The 23,940-nt window shown below is 43.7% G+C and overlaps 1 protein-coding gene and 1 pseudogene across 10 annotated transcripts in view; one reads left to right on the top strand and one right to left on the bottom strand.

Moving 5' to 3' along the window:
- Positions 1-8,517: 8,517 nt before the first annotated feature.
- Positions 8,518-8,590, bottom strand: LOC144338911 (U4 spliceosomal RNA; annotated as a pseudogene).
- A 3,794-nt stretch (positions 8,591-12,384) lies between these two features.
- SUSD4 (sushi domain containing 4) overlaps positions 12,385-23,940 on the top strand; it is a 148,168-nt gene continuing 136,612 nt past the window's right edge. For 5 of the 10 annotated variants that reach the window (XM_077938503.1, XM_015115575.3, XM_077938483.1 and 2 more), the window contains exons 1-2: positions 12,385-12,495; positions 13,100-13,285. In XM_077938503.1, the coding sequence (XP_077794629.1) occupies positions 13,135-13,285 (151 nt within the window). In that variant the 5' untranslated portion in view covers positions 12,385-12,495; positions 13,100-13,134. Of the gene's footprint in view, positions 12,496-12,621; positions 12,843-13,099; positions 13,286-23,940 lie in introns of all 10 variants that reach the window. The other 5 variants (XM_077938509.1, XM_077938492.1, XM_077938527.1 and 2 more) reach the window with 2 other exon arrangements.

Genomic DNA, 23,940 nt, shown 5'->3' with positions numbered 1-23,940 from the left:
TGAGGAATCACCACACCATCTTCCACAATGGTTGAACCAGTAGCATTCCTATTTATCTACAGCCTCACCAGCATCTATGTGATACATATACATCATGGAATACTATGTGGCTATAAAGAGGAACAAGATCATGTCCTTTGCAGTGGCATGGATGGAGCTGGAAGCCATTATCTTCAGCAAACTAACACAGGAATGAAAACCAAACACCACATGTTCTCACTTATACATGGGAGCTGAACAATGAGAACACATGGACACAGGGAAGGGAACAACACACACTGGGGCCTGTCAGGGGTGGGGTGCTGGGGAAGGGAGAGCATTAGGAAAAATAGCTAATGTATGCTGGGCTTAATAACTAGGTGATGGGTTGATAGGTGCAGCAAACTTGCCTATGTACCCTGGAACTTAAAAAAAATCACTTGATGGCTTCCCACTGTCTTTTGATAAAGTTCAATTTTTTGTGTGTGACCCCAATAAGACGTTCCATCTGTATTTCTAACAACCACCTTGCAATCCACCCCTAAACACACATGCTCCCTAGGCACAAAGGGTTGTCCACAATGTCCCAGGCATGCCTTGAAGTTTTCCAGATTTTTCTCATACTGTTATGATAACTATATAATTAAAATTCTCCCTTGAGAATAAAAAATCATGATATAAAGCCCATTGCAAAATTTACTTGCAACGCAATCTACAATGGTAGATGTAGTCTGCTCCTGTGCCCTTCCATCCCAGCCCCCAAACCAGGCAGGGAGAAGGCAGGGTAGGGGTGTGGAAGCAAATCCCATCCGGCTTCTGGCTACTTTGTTGCCTTCTGATATTGTTTGGTTCTGTGTCCCCACCCAAATCTCATCTTGAATTGTTGCTCCCATAATCCCCAAGTGTCATCAGAGCGACCCAGTGAGAGATAATTGAATCATGGAGGTGGGTTTTCCCATGCTGTTTTCATGATAGAAAGTAAGTCTTGGCCAGGTGCGGTGGCTCACGTCTGTAATTCCAGCACTTTGGGAGGCTGAGGCGGGCAGATCACCTGAGGTCAGGAGTTTGAGACCAGCCTGGCCAATCTGGTGAAATCCCGCCTCTACTAAAAATATAAAAATTAGCCAGGTGTGGTGGTGGGTGCCCATAATCCCCCTACTCAGGAGGCTGAGGCAGGAGAAAGGAGAATCGCTTGAACCTGGGAGGCGGAGGTTGCAGTGAGCCAAGATCACACCATTGTCGCCTGGGCGACAAGAGCAAAACTCTGTCTCAAAAACAAAAATGAAAAGAAAAAGAAAATAAGTCTCATGAGACCTTGTGGTTTTATAAAGGGCAGTTCCCCTGCACACGCCCTCTTGCCTGCCTCCATGTAAGACATGCCTTGCTCTTCCTTTGCCTTCCACCATGATTGTGAGGCCTCCCCAGTCATGTGGAACTGTAAGTCCATTAAACATATTTTTCTTTATAAATTACCCAGTCTTGGGTATTTCTTCATAGCAGTATGAAAATGGACTAGTATACCTTCAGATAATGGAAATTTAAAAAGCCCATTCAGCATCCTGTGAGTCTTCATTTGCTTTGTCTGCACTGGTTACGCTTTTGTGAAAAGACAAATTCATTCATTCATTGAGCCAATGAGCATTTATTAACCCTGTCCTAGCCATAGTGGTAGATATAAAGATTAAGATCCAGTCCTTGTTCTTTTTCAACTTGGATACACCTTCTAGATAGTAGCAGTTGCCAAAGGAAAGATGCTAAAATATCAGAGAACTTCACAGGTTAAAAAAATCACTTCTGGATTGGAGATATAGGGAGTGGAGATAAATTATTGCCTATCTCTCTCCACTTGTATATAAGCTCCAGGAAGACAGGAATCTTTGCTTTGTTTAGTTGTATATTTCTAGCATGCAAAGCAGTGCCTGGCACATAGTAGAACTCAATACATATTTGTTGAATGAATAGGTGCCTGAATTTTAAAAATGTATATAAAAGAAACATAGGCCTGGGTTTATGACTATGAGCTCTAAGGCTGAGATGATGTCTATTTGCATTTTTATGGATTTGCATTATGTTCAGCATATTTTAGGCACTCAATAAATTCTGGATGAAAGTCGAGTAAGTGATTTCATAGCTGAGGTTTGTTTTCTTCTCACCCCTTTTCTTGGTGCCATTAAGTATTAACCCTCCTGAAGAAAATGTCCATGACAGTGGTTTTAAAGGTAAGAGTGTTTAAGAAACCAAAAAAAAAAAAAAAAAAAAAGGGCAGTATGGTAGAAAATGAAGGCAGTGTGATAGAAAATGAGATGAAAGAAAAAGGTCAGGAAAATAACATTTTAAAATGTAATTACTGAAAGTATTTTTGAAAGCACTGATTTACCTTTACCTGGTAGTCAACTGAAATGGAAAACATGACAATAGGTGGTGATGATGTTGAACCATCTCATTAGCAATATTTGTTTAATTTAATCCAAGAACGAAATATTGCTATACAGAGTCCAAAGCTTAAAGTTATTGGAAGCATTTTATCCAACTCAGAATTAAATAAAAAGGTGAAAGGCCCAGAGAATATTTCTGTTGTTGTTTTTTTACCCCAGTGATATAAATTTAACTAGCTGAAATCATATTCTAAGTATCAGACATTTACACCGACTCTGAAGTGGCAGTTACCTTTGCATATTGAAATTACTTGGGGCTTGTTTAATGAGAAGCTTATCCATTAAGAACCCCACTGGATACAGAATTAATTGCTGGGGAAAGCATCCAAAGCAAGAGAACATTATGGTCCTTGCCCTAAAGGAGCTTACCATGTAAGCAGGTGAAACAAATATGAACAAAGCAAGAAAAAAAAAGCAAATAAATTATGAGTGTAGATTAATTTACAGCCCTTTGGGAGAGTCAGCTAGTTGCCCATTGAAATCTGAACTTCCTTTCAACCTTAGGAACAGTTGTCCCTGAGACTACACTTCCCAGGTCATTTTGCACTTACGTGAGACCATGTGACTAGTTGGCCATGTGACCTCATTATGGTCAATGGAATGAGGGCAGAATAGATGTGGGCCACTTTGGGGTCTGGCCCATATATGCCTTATCCTTTCTCCCCATGGGCTGATGTAAGAAAAATAATTATATGCATACAATAATACATTATATATAATGGCATGTTTTTTTTTAAATTAATTTATTATTATTATACTTTAAGTTGTAGGGTACATGTGCATAACGTGCAGGTTTGTTACATATGTATACTTGTGCCATGTTGGTGTGCTGCACCCATCAACTCATCATTTACATCAGGTATAACTCCCAATGCAATCCCTCCCCCCCCCCCCCATGATAGGCCCCTGTGTGTGATGTTCCCCTTCCTGAGTCCAAGTGATCTCATTGTTCAGTTCCCACCTATGAGTGAGAACATGCGGTGTTTGGTTTTCTGTTCTTGTGATAGTTTGCTAAGAATGATGGTTTCCAGCTGCATCCATGTCCCTACAAAGGACGCAAACTCATCCTTTTTGATGGCTGCATAGTATTCCATGGTGTATATGTGCCACATTTTCTTAATCCAATCTGTCACTGATGGACCTTTGGGTTGATTCCAAGTCTTTGCTATTGTGAATAGTGCTGCAATAAACATATGTGTGCATGTGTCTTTATAGCAGCATAATTTATAATCCTTTGGGTATATACCCAGTAATGGGATGGCTGGGTCATATGGTACATCTAGTTCTAGATCCTTGAGGAATCGCCATACTGTTTTCCATAATGGTTGAACTAGTTTACAATCCCACCAACAGTGTAAAAGTGTTCCTATTTCTCCACATCCTCTCCAGCACCTGTTGTTTCCTGACTTTTTAATGATCGAATGGCATGTATTATATCTAATTATATAAATATTTATGTATAATATATATTTGTATTATATAAGGTATAATATATATTTATATTATATAATATATAATACATTATATATCACATGTTATATAATATATAATTATGTAAAATATATAATTTTAATTCTATGTAAAATTATATAATATATAACATACAAAATTGTATATTATGTTATATGTTAATTATATATTTTATATTAATTATAATTAATTGATTATATAATTTTATAATTATATATAATTAATTATGTTATATTGCATATTATAGAATAGGTAGTTATATAATATACATAATTATATATTATGCAATATATTACATATTATATAATTATATATAGTGTAATATATGTAACACATATATAAATATGTATACTGTAATATAGATAACATATATGTACACATATATATTTATATATTATATAAATATAATATTGTCTTGACCCAAGTTTTGAGGCCCTGGCTTAAGGCTGGTCAGTTCTGCTTCTTGATTAGCTGATTGAGTCCACAACCCCAATCACTCAACCAATTCCCTTTTTGGGCACTCATATGGGGCCACTGCCCTGGTTGCCCTGAGTCCCAGACAACCAGAGGTAACCACTATGCTCCACAGCCCGCTGAAATTACTCAAATTACTCAAATCAGACAGTTCACAGGGAGTCCACAAAACCTAGCTAACCCCATTCCACTTGCCGTACATAAACAGGCCCAAACAGTCCTGGTGCAATCTCTGTGTGGCCCTGTGTGGCAGTCTTTTCTTGTTTGGAGCTGTAAGTAACAAAGAATTCTACCTTTCATCTATCCAAATGCCACTGTGGTGTGTCCAGCCATCTTTAAATCTTATAAAACAGCTGAAATGGCAAAGACCAGAAACTCTTGGAAACCATGTGTTGACTGGAACAAAGTTGCTTTCTGCCTGGGTTCCTGAAGGACTGCTGTGCCCCAACTCCACTCATCTTCAACTCCCCAATTTGTGCCCCTCCCTCATCACCCTGGACTGTCCTATGAGAGAAAAAGAAACTTCTATTACATTGGAGTCATTACATGTTTTGCCTTATCTGTTATGGCAGTTTAACCCACCTAATTATCACAGGAAACCAGCCAACTCGCAGCTAAGGATATAGTGTGGGATGAGGAAACTTCCAGGGAGGGACAGAGGGGGCTCTTATCCCACCTCCTATGAGGAGGGGAAGCTCTGGAGAGGAGCTCAAGGTTGCTCTTTAACAAAATGGCAAACGAGTTTAGCAGTTAACATTATTGCACATCCCTCCCTTCTTCGTCCAAGGGAAAGCCTTCAGTCAAAGAACCCCTTATGAGACAGATCTTATTATTTCTATTTTTCATGGTATTCTCAAAGTTAACTCCATCTCATTAAGCCCCAAGTTCATTCCCACTTTCTAACCGCTTTGTTTATCTTTTTTCTCGCATCCTGTGAATTTCAAATTAGTTCCTAATTACCCTAGTATTACATAATCTCCTCACCACTCCCGAAATAATAAAAGTCATAGCAATAAAACTAAAGTATTTTTGACCAACCTTCCCAAACAATTCAATCTGCTCACGCTAACCTGGATGTAACCCCACTGCGGTGAATCATTTCAGACTTTTTTCTTTTGTGTTCATATAAATCCATAGAAAATCTATGGTATTGCCTTTCCATAAATTGTATCTTGCTGTACATTGTGTTCTACAATTTGCTTCTTTTGCTCAGCAACAATGTTTCACAGAGCTCTCCTGTTCTTAGGTGGAAATCTAATTTATTCCTAATGGCTACATAGTGTTCCTTAGTATGACTAGACCACAATTTATTTAGTCATTCCATCATTCAGCTTATTTCCAATTTTCCACTTTTAGAAAAACATCTGCAGTGAATATCTTTGGATCTACTTTCCTGAGCACTTACTATGTGCTAGGTGCTCTTCAGGAATAATGCCATTCCCCTTAATGGTTGTGTGAAGTAAGTACTGGCACCATCTCTGTTTAGTAGACGAAGTATCCAAGTGAATGCATCAGGGTTTCTTTAGGGGTAGATGCTGAACAGTGCAATTGCAGGATCCCTTTCTCGTTTTTTTTTTCTTTCTTTCTTTTTTTTTTTTTTTTGAGATGGAGTCTCACCCTTTTGCCAGGCTGGAGTGCAGTGGTGCGATCTCGGCTCACTGCAACCTCTGCCTCCTGGGTTCAATCAATTCTCCTGCCTCAGCTTCCCGGGTAGCTGGGACTACAGGCGTGTGCTGCCACGCCCAGCTAATTTTTGTATTTTTAGTAGAGATGGGGTTTCACTATGTTGGCCAGGATGGTCTTGATCTCTTGACCTTGTGATCCACCCGCCTTGGCCTCCCAAAGTGCTGGGATTACAGGCGTGAGCCACTGTGCCCAGCCTCCCCTCCTTGCTAGTGGTGGCCTGTTCTAAAAGTGCCTGGGATTTGTTTTAATTAGGTATGTTAAGACACACAGACATAGAAATGACTGTCATGAAGGAAAAAGTTTTTAGAGTCAGAGGTGCCTAGAGGCAGGGGTATGGCACACCATGCAGGGCCACGTGGGGAAGCACCAGGTAGGTCTAGAGGCAGAAGGAGTGAGAGTGTGGTGGGGAACATGGACAAGAGCCTTTATTGTACTTTCACAGGAAGGAATAGGTGAGGCAGTGTAAACAGATTTAAGATGGGCTAGTTTGAATGGCTTCAGCGGACTAGTTTGAATGGCTTCAGTGGACTCTGGGGCATAGGGGCTGTGCCTAGTTGTCTGGTACCTGGACCTGGGGTGATAAGGGCCAGAGAATAGTGGTCCTAAGTGTGACAGCTCATAGAGGAGGGTGGGAGGGGGTGTAGTCTACCATCTCTAGGAATTGTCTAGTTCTGGGAAGGGCAGCCCCTTGAGGGTCACCAAGGTCCCAAATGTCAAAGCATCAAAATACAGAAAATAAAAGACGTGGTCAATACACAGAAATTTATAATCCTACCAGCAGAATATTGGAGCTCCCTTTTCCCTGCATTATCACCAAACACCTGATATTATCAAACATAGTATTTGTAATCCATCTGATGGGTGAAAACAGTGTCTCTTGTCTTAATTGGCATTCCCCAATTAATTAATGATATTGAGCACCTTTCACGTATCTATGGGCCAATGGGCAATAGTCCCTTTCTGGTTCACCTCTCCAGTTTCTTCCCACCCCTCCATGGTCTTCTCCCTCGGTCTGCAGACACAAGCTACACTTTTCTGTATGGCTTTCTAATACGGTCCGAGTGCTTCTCAGAAGTTTTATCTCTTGGCATTTTCCAACTTGCATTCTAAATTCTAACCTTGGTCTCTGTCCCCAACCCTTCCCTCCTGACCTTTGCACAAGCTATTCCTTCTGCCTAGAAAACTCACTGTATATCCTTTCCCCTTCATTTCTGACACACGCACACACACACAGACACCCTCATATGACATATGAGGTCACCTCCAGGACCCCTTTCCTACCACCTTCTCTTATGTACTTTCCAATTACAGCAATTACCCCATGACTGTATAACTGCAGGTTTGTCTTTCAACTCTCCCCATAGATTATAAACTTGTTAAAAGTAAGGATTGTGTTTTTGTTTTTGTATTCTCCATACCTGGCACAATGACTGAAATATGCTCGGTACACCGTAAGTGCACTTCGAATGGAAGGAAGAATGGATGGGAGTGTGACTGAATGAGCTTATTTATCCTGTTCCACACTCCAGCCCCTGAAGCTTGTCTCCTTGCTGAGTGTCTCTCCAAGGCAGAGACAATGGGTGAATCAGATACTTTGCAAATTCTAGATTTACACCCAAACACAGCATTTGGTACCATGCCAGGCTCATGTTCTGGTATGTTCTGGGCTCATTAAAGGGTTTCTGGTTGATTGTGTGTATTCCTGGGTGTGCAGGATTGAGGAAAGCCAGAAGAGAAGAACAACTGGCTCCAGTTTGGTTTTCAATGTCAGTAAGAGATTGGTGCGAATGATTTATTTTCCTTTGAATATTGATTAAGAAAAATAAGTCACCATCTCTATCTTCATACATAAGGTGCCATAGACTGCCAGTTTCCCATGTCCCCTCCAATCCATTCTCTTCTTTCTGGTCTCCAGGCTGTCCAATAAAGACTACATTTCCCAACTTCCCTTGCAGCTAGGTATGGCCATGTGACTAGGTTCTCAGTAATGATAATGTGAGAGAACTAATTTGTGTAACTTCTTCCTCATTTGCCTGAAAGAAAATTGTTACCTTATACTTTTCTTTTCTTTCTCTCCATACCACCCCCCAACGGCTTTCCTTTGGGCCAGACCCCAGAAATGCCAACGATCCAGCTTCAATGATGCAAATGAAGACCTCAGGGAACAACAGAGTAATGAGAGAAGGAACCTAGGTTCCTGAATGACTCTGGAGCAGATATGCCCCAGACATTTTACCATGCCCTGTACCTCCAACGGTAAGAAATTTACATATTTGAGAAATAAACTTCCATTTAATTTACTATATATTTGGAACACTTTGTTACAACTTAGCCCATACTGTAACCTACATTTTTCTTCTACCTCTTCCCAAATGTATTATTCTGCTTAGCGCTTAACACCATCTAGCACAGAAAATGTTTTCCTTCTTTTCTTCTCATCTGTCTTCCTTAACTAGAATAGTTCCTGGAAGGCAGGGTTTTTTTCAATTAGCAATAATCACCTGAGATAAACTTCATTGGCTATGATACTGCTACTGCACAAAGCTGAAGGCAGGGGTTTTTGTCTTTGTTCACTGTTGAACTCCCAGCATCTAGAAGCTTGTCCAGTTCATAGTCAGTGCTCAACTCTATATATAGAGTGAACTATTACTGGCCACCAAAAGTGAAATCATAATATATACCACGAGGAAAGAAGAGTGAAAACAGTGGGGAACTTCATGCATGGAGGGTAGACGGAAGGCATGTAATCAGACGAGGGGCACAGTCTCTAAGAAAAAAAGCCCCTGGTGCTCTCCTGTCTTTGGGAGGAGGACTCTGAGGTTTTGCTTTAGTTCCTGTCCCCAGTGGTATTGGTTCTGGAGTTGAGAGAGGAAGAGAGATAAAGTCAGGTTTCCGTACCTGCTCCCACTTAATAGGAAGTAAACCATATTCTCTTCTACATTCCATCTACCCTCATTTCCTTCCTCTTCTTCAGAAAAATACATAACAAAATAAATTCAAGATGACTCCTTTTGTAAACTCCCTTAGGTAGAAGGTATTCATAGAAATAGCTGTGGAATGGCAGAAAAACTATTAGGAAGAAGTTGAACTTTTTTTTTTTTTTTTGAGACGGAGTCTTTGCTCTGTCACCCAGGCTGGAGTGCAGTGGCCCGATCTCAGCTCACTACAAGCTCCGCCTCCTGGGTTCATGCCGTTCTCCTGCCTCAGCCTCTCAAGTAGCTGGGACTACAGGCGCCCGCTACCATGCCCGGCTAATTTTTTTGTATTTTTAGTAGAGACGGGGTTTCACCGTGTTAGCCAGGATGGTCTCGATCTCCTGACCTTGTGATCTGCCCTTGGCCTCCCAAAGTGCTGGGATTACAGGCGTAAGCCACCGCGCCCGGCCTGAACTGTCTTAACTTCAAATCTGAGGCTTTCATTGGCTGGATGGTCTCCAAAAAAATGGACTGACCTCCTTTGTCTTCACCATCCTCACCCATGATGAGTATGTTTCTGTTTTATATTTTACACTTTAAAAAATATACTGTATTTTTGTTGTGGGATGTTACAGGCTCAATTGTGTCCCCCCCAAAATTTATAGGTTGAATCCCTAACTCCCAGTACTTCAGAGCATGAATATATTTGGAGACAGGGTCTTTAAAAGGGCAATGAAGTTAGAATGGGGTCGTTAGGGTGTTCCCTAATCGAATATGACTGGTGTCTTTATAAAAAGAGGCGAAGAGGACACAGACACAACAGAGGAAAGACCATGTGATCACACAGGGAGAAGATGGTAATCTGCAAGCAATGTACAGGGACCTCAGAAGGAACAAACCCTGCCGGCACCTTGATCTTGGACCTCCAGCCTTCAGGACTGTGAGAAAATAAATGTCTGTTGTTTACGCCACCCAGTCTGTGGTATTTTGTTTTGGCAGCCCTACAAAAATAATACATGGGATAATGTAGAAAATGATTAATAATAACAACATATGTAATAATAATAACAATATGTTATGCTGTAGTTGCCCTCCAAATGCTTGTCTTCTTCAGTTGAATTAATAGAAGCAAGTTGTTTAAAATACAGAAAGCAACACTACTGGCCTGTACTGGTCAGAACCCACAGAACGAAAGTAGGGCCTCTTTCTGGAAACAAACTTTGATTGTTGGGGGTGGGTGATCATTGAGAAACTGGGTTAGAGAAAGGCCACAGGCTGGTGAAAAGTCTGGGAATTGCAGCACTGAAGGAAATGGCTATGCGTGACCCAGAGAAGAGAAGACTCAAGGGAACATGAAGCCATCTCCAAAGCCATGAGATGCTCTCCTAAGAAAGAGGAATTCTATTTAGCTGCATGGGCCCACAGGTGAGAGCCAGAATCAGTGGGTAAAGGTTTCAGGGATGTAGATTTCAGTTCAATATAAGAAAGACTTTTCTAAGAGACCTGCTGGCAAATATAAACAGGCTACCTTGATAAGTATTCAATGAGGCTGAATGACCACTTATTAGAAATGTCAGAGAGGAGACTCAAGCATAGATCCCATGTTTGGATCAGATAAACTTGAATGTTCCTTTCAGTCCCAACATTCTCTGTAAAAATAGATTGTACTCCAGCCAAAGAACAGATTTCAACAGCACTTGGATATACCTCTTACAATTGTTAAGAACATGTGCATGGTCAACAAATATTTCTGACCGTCATTGATCTGGTGGATATTTAAAAAGATTTAGAAAATTTACTAAGAAAGAAAAATGGAATAAATATTCAAACTGTAGAGACAGTCACAGGACCTTGGGAAGGTGGAAGGTCCCCTACTAATATTTTGGGGTCCCAAAGTACAAGCTGTTTCAAAGCTGGACTTGTGCTAGTCAAAATCTTGTTTATTTTGTGTAAAGCTGCCATCTCAAGTTCACACACACGCAAAAACAAAAAACAAAATAACGGAGCTTAACTTATCTACTAAAAGCTAATCTATCCTGAAAGAATGTGTTAAAATCACTCCCAGTAAGAGTTGACACAGTAAAAGCTGTAATTTCCCAACTACCATCAGTATGTGAGATTTTGGGAAAGTCGACAGAAGCAAGGGATGATTTGGTAGCTGTATCAGGCACATAGTTTTCATATCCATAAATTGCTACAGAGTCATGGAGTGTCACTGGTTCTAAAGTGCGGCGGGTGGACGCCACCTCATTACCTGACACCTCTTAATCAATGCGGCTGGAATGCGGGCTTCCCTATCTTGAAACCGACCGCGGGCGGTCAGAGCCGGCAGGGAGTGAGAGCTGCAACCACTGCGGGCTGAGCTCCCACAAAAGAATCGGCGCAGAGAGAGGGGACCGACCAGGCCAACTCTCTCCACTTGGGGCTGGGAGGGCAATTACCACCGACCCCTTGGCTTCCGATCTAAGACCCCGGAAGCCTCCCCTCCTCCAGATACCCAACCTGCGTGTCACCGATCACCCGCCACCCCCGCTTCCCCGCCCAGGGGAGCGCCTCCCAGGCCGAGGCTCCGAGGGGCCCGCGCATCTCCAAGACCGCACAGGGGTCCTCACTCACAACGCCTGCGGCTGGCAGAGGGAAAATACCACGGGTGCGGGGGAGGGGGAGAGTGTCTCTCAGCTGCCTCAGGTCGTCCTTCGGTCTCCCCGGGGACGCGCAGAGCCTCGGCGGAGGTGGGAGCGGGGAGGGGTTAAAGCGGGAAATTAAGAGACTTGAGCAACTGGCAGTGCTCAAGTTAACCGAGTCCGTGGCGAGCGTTCTGGGGATGGGAGCGGCCGGCTGCGCACTCGTCCCGGGTCTGGAGCCACCGCCGCGGCGCCAGTTCTAGGGCGGAGCGCTCTCCTGCGCCGCGCCGCGCCGCGGGCTGGGGGCACCAGAGGCAGCGCGGAGGCCGGGGTGGGCACCTGACCTGGCGCGCAGCCTGGGCAGGGGCCGCAGTCCAGCGCCGCGGAAGGGGCGACCCAACTGCGTGCTTGTGCGAGAGCGGCAGCCGGCGCCTCGCGCCCCGACAGGTGCAGGCGCGCGGGCTTCCCATTGGTCGCGGCGGCTGGCCCCTTACCCGTCCCCGCCCTCGCCGGTCGCCGGCCCCGCCGCGGCGCCGGCTGGGTTGGCAGAGGCGCGTGCTCGCGCGCCCGCGCACCCTTCGCCCCGTCCCCGCCCCCCACCTCACCCCGTCCCCGCCCCCTCCCTCTCTCCGCGCCGCCGCCGCCGCGCGCTCGCGAGTTCAGGTAGCGGGCGCGCGGGCGCCTCCGCGGGGGCGCGCGGCCGGGCTCCAGTCCTCCCCCCGCACCCGCCCGCTCGGGGGCGCCTGGGGAGGGAGTGCGCGGGCGGGGGAGCTGGAGCCGGGCGCCGCCGCCGAAGCTTCCGTCTCGTTCGCTCGCGCAGCGGCGGCAGCAGAGGTCGCGCACAGATGCGGGTTAGACTGGCGGGGGGAGGAGGCGGAGGAGGGAAGGAAGCTGCATGCATGAGACCCACAGGTAAAACCGAAAGCCCCGGAAGGGGCTTCTGTCCCGGGGAGGCGCTCGCAGGCCGGGGAGGGGGAGTTGGTGCCTGGTGCTGCTCCCCAAGGGAGAAATTCTCTTTTTTTTTTTTTTTTTTGACAGCGCATTGAAATCTCAGTGGGGACTGGGGCAGTAGGATCCATCCCAATCCCGAGGAAAACCAGAGAAGTAGCTGGGGGAGACGGTGCCACGTTGTGAGATTCCCAGAGTGCAATGTATAGGCCCAGGGAAAAGTGTCCTCTCGGCCCCGAGACGCGGGGAGGCTTTAGACTTTCCTGTGGTGGGCACAGCTGCTGAATCCCGGGGACCGGCGCGGAGCCAATGTGCGCTAACCCCTGCCCTCCCTCCTGTCCTCCATCCACCAGCACGCGCAGCATCCCACGGCGGCTGTTACTCAGTGCACCCGGCTCGGGGGAAGGCGGGGGACCTCGCCGTGGGAAAGGGGGCGGGGGCCGCGCGGGGGAGGAACCAGGATGGAGCCTGGGAAGCCGAGGCGCCGGGTCCCAGAGCGGAGGAGGGAGAGCGTGGCCCCCGAGCCCGGACAGACTGGCTTATTGTGGTGTTCCGCTTCTGGTTGCAGACCCTTGCAAGCTGGATGCCCTCTCTGGATGAAAGATGTATCATGGAATGAACCCGAGCATTGGAGATGGATTTCTAGAGCAGCAGCAGCAGCAGCAGCAGCAACCTCAGTCCCCCCAGAGACTCTTGGCCGTGATCCTGTGGTTTCAGCTGGCGCTGTGCTTCGGCCCTGCACAGCTAACGGGCGGTGAGTGACCCAGCTGTGTTGGGAGGGCCTAGGGATGGCCCAGAGGGGAGAGAGAGCCTAGCTGCCAGGACAGCCTTGCACCCCTCCCCCATACACCCAGACTTCAGGAGGATCTGACAACGCGAGGGTGCCTGCGTCCCAGCCTATGGCCGTCCTCCTCCGAAACCGCTGGAGTTCCCTGAAAATTCCCCTGTGGAGCCCGCACAGATTCACACACCCACATTCTGTCTGGAGCTTCCCACCAGCCTCCAGGCCTGGCTTCTCCCAAGGAAAGACAATAAAGCCTGGCCCATTATTACCACTTTGGCCAAGAAAGGGGGGGCGGGGGAGTGATGTATTTGTGGACCTCTGACCCTTGTCAATGCCTTCAGCAGATAGAAGTCAGATTTCAGCCTCTGGATTTAAGCAAGAGTTGTAAGAACCACCTTTGGGAATGTGAAGGGTCTGGAAACATGGTCAGACTGGCTGAGGGGCAGGTTTATTTGAAAGTTAACTTTCCCTTTCCCCGCGTGTGCAGCGTGTCTGTGTATGTTGGGGGCGGGGAGGAGATGCAGAGGTGTTCTTTCAGGTGTGCCTCTGACAGTTTGCTTTGCTCATCGAGGTCTGATTTCGGAGAATAAAGTGAATCGCTCTTCTATGGAGTAGAAGTTAGCTGAAATAAAATTGATAGCCTCAGCCTCCGTGGGCGGCTAATCTATAACGTATTTGGTTCTGGGGGAGGGGTATCTTTTGATTGTGGTAGAGGAAGACAGATGGAGTTCCTGTCTGAATTTCAGAGCCTAGTCTCCCTGCCTTCACTGCTCATTGCTGTCCGTCATTACTGTCCATTGCAAACGTTCTCTAGAGCTTGTTGATGTGGACGTTAGAAGGAGCTGAGATACTGTTAATATATAAATAAATTATAATTGGTTGAAAAGCAAGTATTGATAGCTATAAATAAACCATTTTAACGTTTTAAAATATTGCTGTTTCAGAGAATTCGAAGGTGAAAATGGAAAAAAAAATGAGTGAAAAATTAGTAAAAGTGGAGGAGAGGTGTAACACGTTGGGCTTTAACACAGAGTAATCAATGACCCAGGCATTCCAACTTAGACTTCTGAAAGATGCCCAGAGTATAAAGGTGTTTATTGCAATATGCATATGTATCAAAATTAGTGAAAAAACTCTTGCTTTGGGTGGACATTGGTTTTTATTTTTATTTTTGTATATTTGTTTTAAGAAGGAATAACTTTTTGGGTGCTTGTAGTTTTTATAGAGATTTCTCTGAGGTAGGCTTCCTCTTCATGGAGGAAAAGGTCAAGTGTGAGGCCAGGCCAGCACCTGTGTGGCCTGCGAGGGCTCTGGTCACAGCCTCTGATCTGCCGTGGACACCAGCTCTGCTTCACAGATGAGTGGGAATAGAGGGGCAGAACAGTATTTGGTGAATCTGGATCATTTCCTCCCCTCCTCTCTGCTTTTGCCTCCCAGTTCTAGCTTTCATTCTCTCAAACCAGGTCCACGTGATTTTCCATCTTCTTGGTCCATTTATCTTCTATAGATGACAGACTAGTGAATCAAGGTTCATTTACATTTGTCTTGACTATTGTTATTGGATGGGTGAGGTCTGAGCACAGCCGAGATTTGTTTTGTGCTCTTGGTTCTGCTTGGTCGTGTTTACAGAGCATCCTCCTCAACATTTCAGAGTTCAGTGTATGTCATGGCCACCTCGGTCTTATGACAGTTACCTCTAAGGTTCCTATAGCATGTCTTTTTTCCCTGCCTTCCTCGGGGGGGATCATGCCAGGCAAAAATATCCAGAGCCTTGGAGAAGAGGATAGGAGTAAGGGTTTCCTGTCACCTGTCAGTCTCGGAGCTCTTTCTTTTTAGGCACTCATACGCTGCAGGAAGCTAGCCATCAGCTTCGTTTCACTTTGAACTCCTTCAGGCTGAGAGTGTGATTTCTGGAAGAATATTTATCACTTCACAGTTCTTCTATGAATAAACCTTTTGGGCAGGCAAGGGTGGTGGGGGATGTCCTATGGAGTTCACTATACAGAGATTTTTTTTCTTAGGAAAGAAATGAAGATGGAGGCTCCAGTAAGGCAATAAAAGCAAATACACCTTAGCTCTAGACTTGTGCTTCTAAAACTTTAATGTGCATACAGATCACCTGGGATCTTGTTAAAAGGCAGATTCTGATTCATTTGGTCTGGAGTGGGGCCTGAGATTCTGCATTTCTAATAAGCTCCCAGGTGAAGCAGTTACCGCTGATCCAAGGACCACACTTTGATTAGCAATGCTTGAGACCAAGGCATTCCTTAAAATAAGTTGCTTCTACTCCAGACTTTCTGCCATCATTCTCGATTACTAAATGCAAATGGCCTGTGAGGAGCAGAAGTCTCACCCACTTCTAATCTTCAGGTGATACACAGAGCTGAAAATCAGCCCTCAGAGAGTGCTTTTTTTCATACACAAAATGGTATATATTTAATAGACACTGTTCTGAAATGTGGATTTTCATTTTTGATTGCTTTCAATGGAAAAGGAACACCACAATGGCAAGATATAATCGTCTCAGCTAGGAGGAAAAAAAACCATGTGCCCAGTACAAGTATTGAAGAAAAAGCCTGAGCTAGAAAGGCAGACATTGAGAAAATGATTAGACAAAGAAAAGTAGGAACAAGAACTCCATCAAAAATGAAATGCTTTGTCTTAGAATGCCAGAGCTCCAATTCAGTTCTTTGAACCCTAGGGAAACTTTTATAAGCCTGACTTGTCCTGAGATGATGTTTGGGTGGCTCTCTGCAGGTTGTCTTTTGTCATTAAGGAAGAGGGCCCTCATTTGGGGCCACTGAGACCAAATGCTGTGCAAGAACTCATATTAGGTTGGTGGGGACATATAGGACCCTGCCGTGCGTGGAATCTGCATGGAGCATGGTTTCAGCCGTTTCTCTCCTTTCTGCCCCAGTACACTTGACCAGAGATCTGCTGGGCTTTGAAGGATGCCCAGAGTACCCCTCACCCCCAGGCTTCAAGGAAGAGAGCCAAGAGTTTGTTCAACAAGTGACTCCTTTAAGGTGAATTCTTTAGCACGTTTCTATATTATAAATAACTCAATACTTTAGCTATATTTCTATATTATAAATAACTTTCTATATTATAAATAACTTAAATAACTTTAGCACATTTCTATATAATAAATAACTCAATCAGGCTCTGCCACTTGATAGCTTTGGGGTCTCAGGACTTGGGAGCCTTAGCTTCCTCATCTATAAAATGAGGATGATGGTGCCTAATTTATGGGGTTGGTGTGAAGGATGGGAAACATGTAGGCACTTAGTAAATATAAGTAATAGTAGGGAGGAGGGGGCTGACACAATGCCATAATTTTGGAGACCTTTGCTTTATTCTTCAATAAACATTGAGTGCCTATCCCCTGTCCTGAGCCAAGCACTATTGCATAAATGTTATTTTTACCTACAACTCTCTCTTACTCATTTTTTCCCTAAGTGAGCAAATTTTCTCCGATTTCTCTCTATCCCCAACTTTTAAATGCCATAACCTCTCTCATATTTCTTTAGTCAGTAAGTTCTTCCCTTACCTGGGTTTCCATTGCACTAGCTGCAACCCTCTATAATAATATTGTCTCGTATACTAGACCACAAGCCCACTGAGGGCAAGAACCTCGACTTTATTCATTTTTGTGTCTCAGTCACCCAGCACAACATCTGACACATAGATGTTCAGCTAATTTTGATTGAGAGCAAGAAAAAAGACTCCCAAATTACTGCCATACCATTTAGAAAATAATTACCATGAGTGAGTTACTTTTTACAAAAGTGCAAAAGTTTCATGATAGCTGGGGCCACATCCAATTAATGGTAGTCTGTGAGGTTGGAAGGAAAATCAGGAAACGCTCTAGAGAAGAGGTGGCACTTAGGATAGGATGGTGGGGAGGGAGGATGCATCTCAGGTGGAGGGATAGCTCGTGCAAAGGTGTGGAGGTGGTTATGTGATTGGACTCTTCAGGGAGCAGAAAATAGTCTTTTAATCTAGAATATACTATACCTGCAAGGAATCAGTAGGGTAGAAGGAAAAATAGGTTAGAACCTTATTGTAAAAGTCCTAGAAGCTCCAAGGGGCCTTCTGAAAGTCACAGCAGGCAGTGGGGAACCCACTGAAGGGTGGAGAGCAGGAGCAAAATATCATCTGAGCTTGGCTTGTCTTCCTTTCTCTGTTTCTAGGTCTCTGACTCATGCAAACCCCCGGTCTAGCTGCCCTTTCTGCATACCCAAGTCATGGTCCTAGTGCAGCTAAATTGAGCTCCTGGAACCCTCATTTGGTTCATGTCATTTTAGTGCTGTGCTGTGTGCCAGCAGGTAGAAACAGATGCTTTCTGACTGACTTACTGATTTGTAGGTGTTAAGTCCCTTGGTTTTATTGAGAAACACTTTCTTACATGGTAGACTGAAAGCTTTTCATTCAATGCTACATCTAAAATTCACAATTTCAAACTGCATTTAATCTGTACACAAAGTCCCAGCTCCTCTAACTCTAATGTATGTTTCTTCAACAAAAGGCTACCTTAATATAAGCAGCATGGAAACTCTTTTGATTTATCCAGTGGGTGAAATCTGAAAGCTTTTGGAGGCAGAAGGATTTTGTATAACAAGTAGCAAATCTCTTGTCTCAGAGGCCTGAAGAGGCAAATCAGAGAATCAGTGGTTCTTTAATTTTTGAATGTAATGAAGAATGTAGGTGAAGACCTGTCTCCAGTAAATACTGATTAGATACTTGAAGAGAAGCACCTGAATTATTCTGTTCCTGGTTTCAGAGACATATTTCTAAAGCTTGCAAAAAACCAAGGAGGCTTACCTTTAGATGGGAAGCTGTGGTATAAACAAGAGCTCTGCATTCTTTATAGGATGGATAGAACTCAAGTTCAGCCTCTGTCCTTAAATTGCCACCTAGCTTTGTTCAAGTGGTATGACTTACCCTTGACTCAGTTCCTTTCATACCACTAATATTCGATTCTGTGATTACAGGAATTTGATGGATTCTAAAATCTGGGTAAAGCCGGCTCTCTTTTTCCCACCCGTCCATCCATCTTTTTCCAGTGTCTGTTGTATATCCTGGGGATACACAGTTAAGGGAATACAGTTCTTGCTCCTGAGAAAACATACAAGTAAGGGTTGGTGTTTTCTCAAAAGTTTAAATGCAAAAAGCATGCATAAAATTATTTTTTCACACATATTTTACATTTGATTTAAAATTTCATGTTAGTGTTTTCTATTGATTCTGATGAGAAAAGTGATTTTGCAGACTGCTCCTCTTTATCCTTGCCCTGCTTTGAAAGCTTATTTGCTGTTTGACAATTGAAATAACCACACATGGTAACAGTATGTCTAAATAGATCATTGGGATTATTGCCTCTGAATTGAGGGAAAGAAAGGGGCAAAAGGATAGGCTTTCAAATTTGTATACAAATATGGTCCTGCTTCACCAAAACCAATCACAGTATCTAGGACTGATGGATAGATGTATATTCTTACATATTTTATTGATTTATTGGTCCATTCTCATAAGAATGAGCTGTTCAACTATTGTTAACCATGGGAGATTGGGAAAAGGGACAAAATTTTAAATTGGCCAACATTTGGGTGATTGATAAAAGTTTCCAAATTGTTAATAATACTTCAATAATAATTGAAGAGTGCTTATTACATACCAACTCAGTTTTCCACACTTCGTGTATAGTAACTCATTTAATTCCTCACAGCTGTATAAAGTAGATTTCGTTATTTGTCCTTATTATATAGAAGAAGAAAAGAAGGCATGGAAAGATTAAGCAACTTGTCCAAGATCACCTAGCTTACAAGTGGGGCATGGTGACCCAGATTATTCTTTTAATGATAATCTTTCTTTTAGCATGCCAGGGCTTGGAAATCCCAATCCCTAAATACATTTTTTCTTCATATTGTATTTGACTCAAACATTTTTCTTTAAGCTGAGTTATCAAATATTTTGGAACACCCCCTGCCCTGAGAGAAGGGAAATCTTTTGTGTTGTGAGCAAAATGCAGAAAGCATGTAAACAAATCATTAACAACAACAACAAGAAAAATCCCACAACTCAAAACAAAGTGAAGGCCAGAGTGCCTGAATCTTGGGCTCTGAATGGTGAATAGTAAGAGGACAGAAACCCATGTGCCTGTCCTTTTGTGCCTGTTGGAAGAAGGTAGTCAGAATGGGTTGTGCCTGACTCTTACCTGCTCTGCCAAAGGTGAGTAAACAAGTGGGTGGTTTCTGGGGCCTTCTGCTAGTGACTGTCACTGCCATCACCATTCCCTTCTGATGGTTCTCTGCGCTCTGTTGCTACCTTAGTGAGAGCCTTCCTAAGAGTGGTTCTTTTTCATGTAATTTGGATAAGCACTTGACAAGTATACAGTTTGCAAGATGTTTTTAGTTGTATCGCCACCTTTAATTTTCTTAACAACCTAGTAAGATAAGGAAGAGATTTTGAGTATTTCTCTCTCTCTCTTTTTAGATTTCTGCCTTTTTTTGTTGTTGTTTGTTAAATTTCAAGAGATGTCCTCAGTGAGGTTGCTGTCCCAGGGTTCCACAGATATCAGACAAAGCCTGATTAGGAGTGATATCTTCTATTGGTCAAGACTTTCCTCTTTGTTTCCTCTTCGTCATTTTGGTCCAGACTTTGAACTTATCTTCTCAACTGTATGATGTAGATGAAAATCTAGTTAGTATATGTCAAAAGGTAAACAAAAAACAAAATCTGGCCAGGCGCGGTGGCTCATGCCTGTAATCCCAGCACTTTGGGAGGCTGAACTGGGAGAATCACTTGAGCCCAGGAATTTGAGGCTGCAGCGAGCTATGATCGTGCCAGTATACTCCAGTCTGGGCAACAGAGCAAGACCCTGTCACTGAAAAAAAAAAGAAAAAGAAATCTGAGGTTTGTGAATGTGTGTAAAAGTTCCCCCTAAAAGGTTAAATTTGAAGTAAAAATAACGTTTGACAGTTTGTAAAATCTGAGAGTCACTTACTCAGAAAGTCATGTTAGATGGTATGAGCTTAAGATGCTGTGTTTTAGGAAAGAATTTGGCCCAATATTTCTTCTTCTCTCAGAAGAAGGATGTTGTACTGCCCTAAGAGAGAAGAAAACTATCCACTCAAGAAAAAAAAAAATAGAAATAATTAAGTGAGTTGCTCAAATAGCTTCTTAATTGAGAGTATTGTAATTGCTTTATTAATCTTAAGGTAAACTGGGAACATCAGAGAAGTCAAAATAATTCTTGATATTATTTGGAAAGGACAATAAATTTGGGAGTGCCATTATAGATGAACCTCCCCTGTGTAACAGAGGCATGTGCAGGCGACAGCACGTCGGGGCCTGCAGGCAGACAGAAGCATGACCCTATCTGTGTACCCAAGAGTGCACACCCAGTCTCCAGGAATAGATTTTGGTTCTTAGGAGTAAGAAGAATTGCAGAACCTGGTAAACCTGATCAGTGATCATTTCGTTATCATCCCAATCCACTGAGTTTTCAAGAGAGGATGAGTAAGGGCGACGTTCTTTGCAAGTGAAGGTGTAGCCTGGTTATCTCATGTTTCTGTTGGAAATTTGTGACTTTTGTCTCCCAGAATTACCAGCGTGGAAGTGGAAATAAGCAAGGAGGATCACCCATGCATTATATTCGTTTTTTTCTCAGAGTAACACAATATAAAAAGACCTTATTTTTTGGGTCTGATTGCATTTATAAAAGACATATGTGGTTGAATTGGGTGAATCAGTAAGAGGGAGGTTCTTTTTAAGAAAGAAAGAAAATGGGCACGGTGCGGTGGCTCACATCTGTTATCCCAGCACTTTGGGAGGCCGAGGTGGGTGGATCATTTGAGGTCAGGAGTTTGAGATCAGCTTGGCCAACGTGGCAAAACCCTATCTCTACTAAAAATACAAAAATTAACTGGGCATGGTGGTATGTACCTGTAATCCCAGCTACCCGGGAGGCTGAAACAGGAGAATCGCTTGAACCCGGGAGGTGGGGGTTACAGTGAGCCGAGATCGTGCCACTGAACTCCAGCCTGGGTGACAGAGCAAGGCTCCATCTGAAAAAAAAAAAACCAAACAACAAAATAGCCGAGTGTGGTGGCACATGTCTGTAGTCCCAGCAGAAGTGCAGTGAGCTGAAATCAAGCCACTGCCCTCCAGCCTAGGGGACAGAGTAAGAGCTTGTCTCAAAAAAAAAAAAAAAAAGCATTCTTATGGTGGATTCTTTAACATCTTTGTATCCACAGCATTGTTGCTGTTCTAACTAGTTTCAAATTCAGATTCTCAGTACGTAGAAGAATGCTTCAGACTTCCCTAAATACTTAAACCTAGATTCTGATTTTCTCCAGGCAAGAAACAATAGGATCTGCTTATTTTGTAAACATTTAATAGGTTTAGAATTAATCTTGTGAAAGGCTCTCAACAGTCCTTTTAAGCTACCACTATTAACCAACTCTGAGTGTCAACGTTAGAATCTAACCCAAGGATGCATTTTCAGTTAACGTTTTGTGTGTGTGTTGGGGGGGCTCATCTGTACGTTTCGGTCATAACATGACAGCATATACTCGGTGGCTGATGAAGGCTACCTCAGTGTTTAAATTATTATTATTATTATTAATTAATTAATTTATTTATTTTTTGAGATGGAGTCTCGCTTTGTCGCCCAGGCTGGAGTGCAGTGGTGTGATCTCGGCTCGCTGCAAGCTCCGCCTCCCGGGTTCTCGCCATTCTCCTGCCTCAGCCTCTGAGTAGCTGGGACTACAGGCACGCACCACCACTACCAGCTAATTTTTTGTATTTTTAGTAGAGATGGGGTTTCACCGTGTTAGCCAGGATGGTCTCGATCTCCTGACCTCGTGATCTGGCCACCTTGGCCTCCCAAAGTGCTGGGATTATAGGCGTGAGCCACTGCGCCTGGCCTAAGTGTTTAAATTATACTTACACAAAAAGGGGGTGTAATATTTTAGAAATGTACAGTTCCTCTGATTTAGAACAATATGGTCTGAATTGCTCTGTGACATTTAAAAGGCTTGCCCAGATTATTCCCCTTAACTGTAAGTGGTGGACTAGGCTTTTTTCTATCATCCTTCTGTTTACAGCATTGTTTTGTAGATGGGAGGTGCTCATTTGCTTTTTTTTTTTTTTTTTTTTTTTTTGAGGCAGAGTCTTGCTCTGTTGCCCAGGCTGGATTGCAATGGTGCAATCTTGGCTCACTGCAACCTCTGCCTCCTGGGTTCAAGCAATTCTCCTGCCTCAGCCTCCTGAGCATCTGGGATTACAGGTGTGTGCCATAACACCTGGCTACTTTTTTAATTTTTGGGGAGAGACAGGGTTTCACCATGTTGGCCAGGTGAACTCCTGACCACAAGTAATCCAACCACCTTGGCCTCCCAAAGTGCTGGGATTACAAGCATAATCATTTGCTTTTAATAATGACTTAAGTTTTTTTGAGGCAAAGACTTGAAAAAGTATAGGGTCTTGTAGAAAACACATAGGGCCAGTTTTCCATGCTATTGTCACCAACTGGCTGAGTGACAGTAACCTAATTACTGCCTCAATTTCATTATCTGTGAAAAGACAACAATACTTGGACCATATGCCTTCCATGGTTGTGAGAATCAGGGGCATCATTGAGGGAAGTATCATAACTATTTGAGCCACCAACATCACCACCAACGAACTGGTAATGCACGCTTGCTACATTCACTGTGCTGGAGTTAGCCCTACCAAGAGCTTCCTTTGTCCTGAAGGGTTATAGCATAACAACGCATCCCAATACCCAATGGCACAGGCCAAAGTAGACCTGTGGAATAGATGAAGCAATTGTTGGCCTCAATAGTCCTATAGGACTAACTGTCATGATTTGGTATGGTATGTCCTGTAGTGGAGGTTTATTTCAGAGACTCTGGGGAGCGGGAGGAGCAGGGGAAGGCTTACCAAGGAATATGACATTTGAGCTAAGCTTTGAACAATAAAATAATTTTCCAGGCAGAGAAGGTGTCAGAAGGTGATATTTTTCAGGAGAGAGGATTGGGAAAGCAGAGATTTGAATGAGAAATAATATGGACTGGAGACAAGGAGTAGCTCAAGGCAGCTTCAGTAAAGGGCCAATAGATTGAGAAGAGAAGAGGCCAGAAAAGCAGGTTGGCCTCACATGCCCAGCTAACAGTGTTTAGGAATTTGAACTTTATACAGTAGCAGCTGGGAGCCTACAAGATATGTCTTCAGGGGCATGGAGTGATCTGATCTGTTTTAGAAAATAATGCTTTAACAATGTGGGAGTGGAAAAGAAGTAGAGAGACCTTTGCTCATTGAGTGTTTATTGTGCATCTATTAGTGAACAGGTGGAGGATACACTGGGGGAACAAAACAAAGCGCTGCCCTCAGGAGATTTATATTCTAGTGTGGGCTACTTAGGAAACTCTCGCATTGACCTAGAAGGGACGTGATGAGAGCTTTCACTGGAGAACAATAAATGGAGGTAAAAGACGCAGAGAGGGAGAATTCACTGAGGCCGGACAGCTGGCTGGGCATGAGGATGGAGGAGCAGGAGGAGCCACTAGCAGAGCTCCAGCAGTGGCCATTCAGAGGGAAAGCTAATGAGTTCATTCTGG

Source organism: Macaca mulatta, chromosome 1, assembly GCF_049350105.2.
Source record: "Macaca mulatta isolate MMU2019108-1 chromosome 1, T2T-MMU8v2.0, whole genome shotgun sequence".
In the NCBI taxonomy this organism is placed as follows: domain Eukaryota; kingdom Metazoa; phylum Chordata; class Mammalia; order Primates; family Cercopithecidae; genus Macaca; species Macaca mulatta.
The sequence above is the reverse complement of the archived record's forward strand: the minus strand, read 5'-3'. Positions and strand labels throughout refer to the sequence as shown.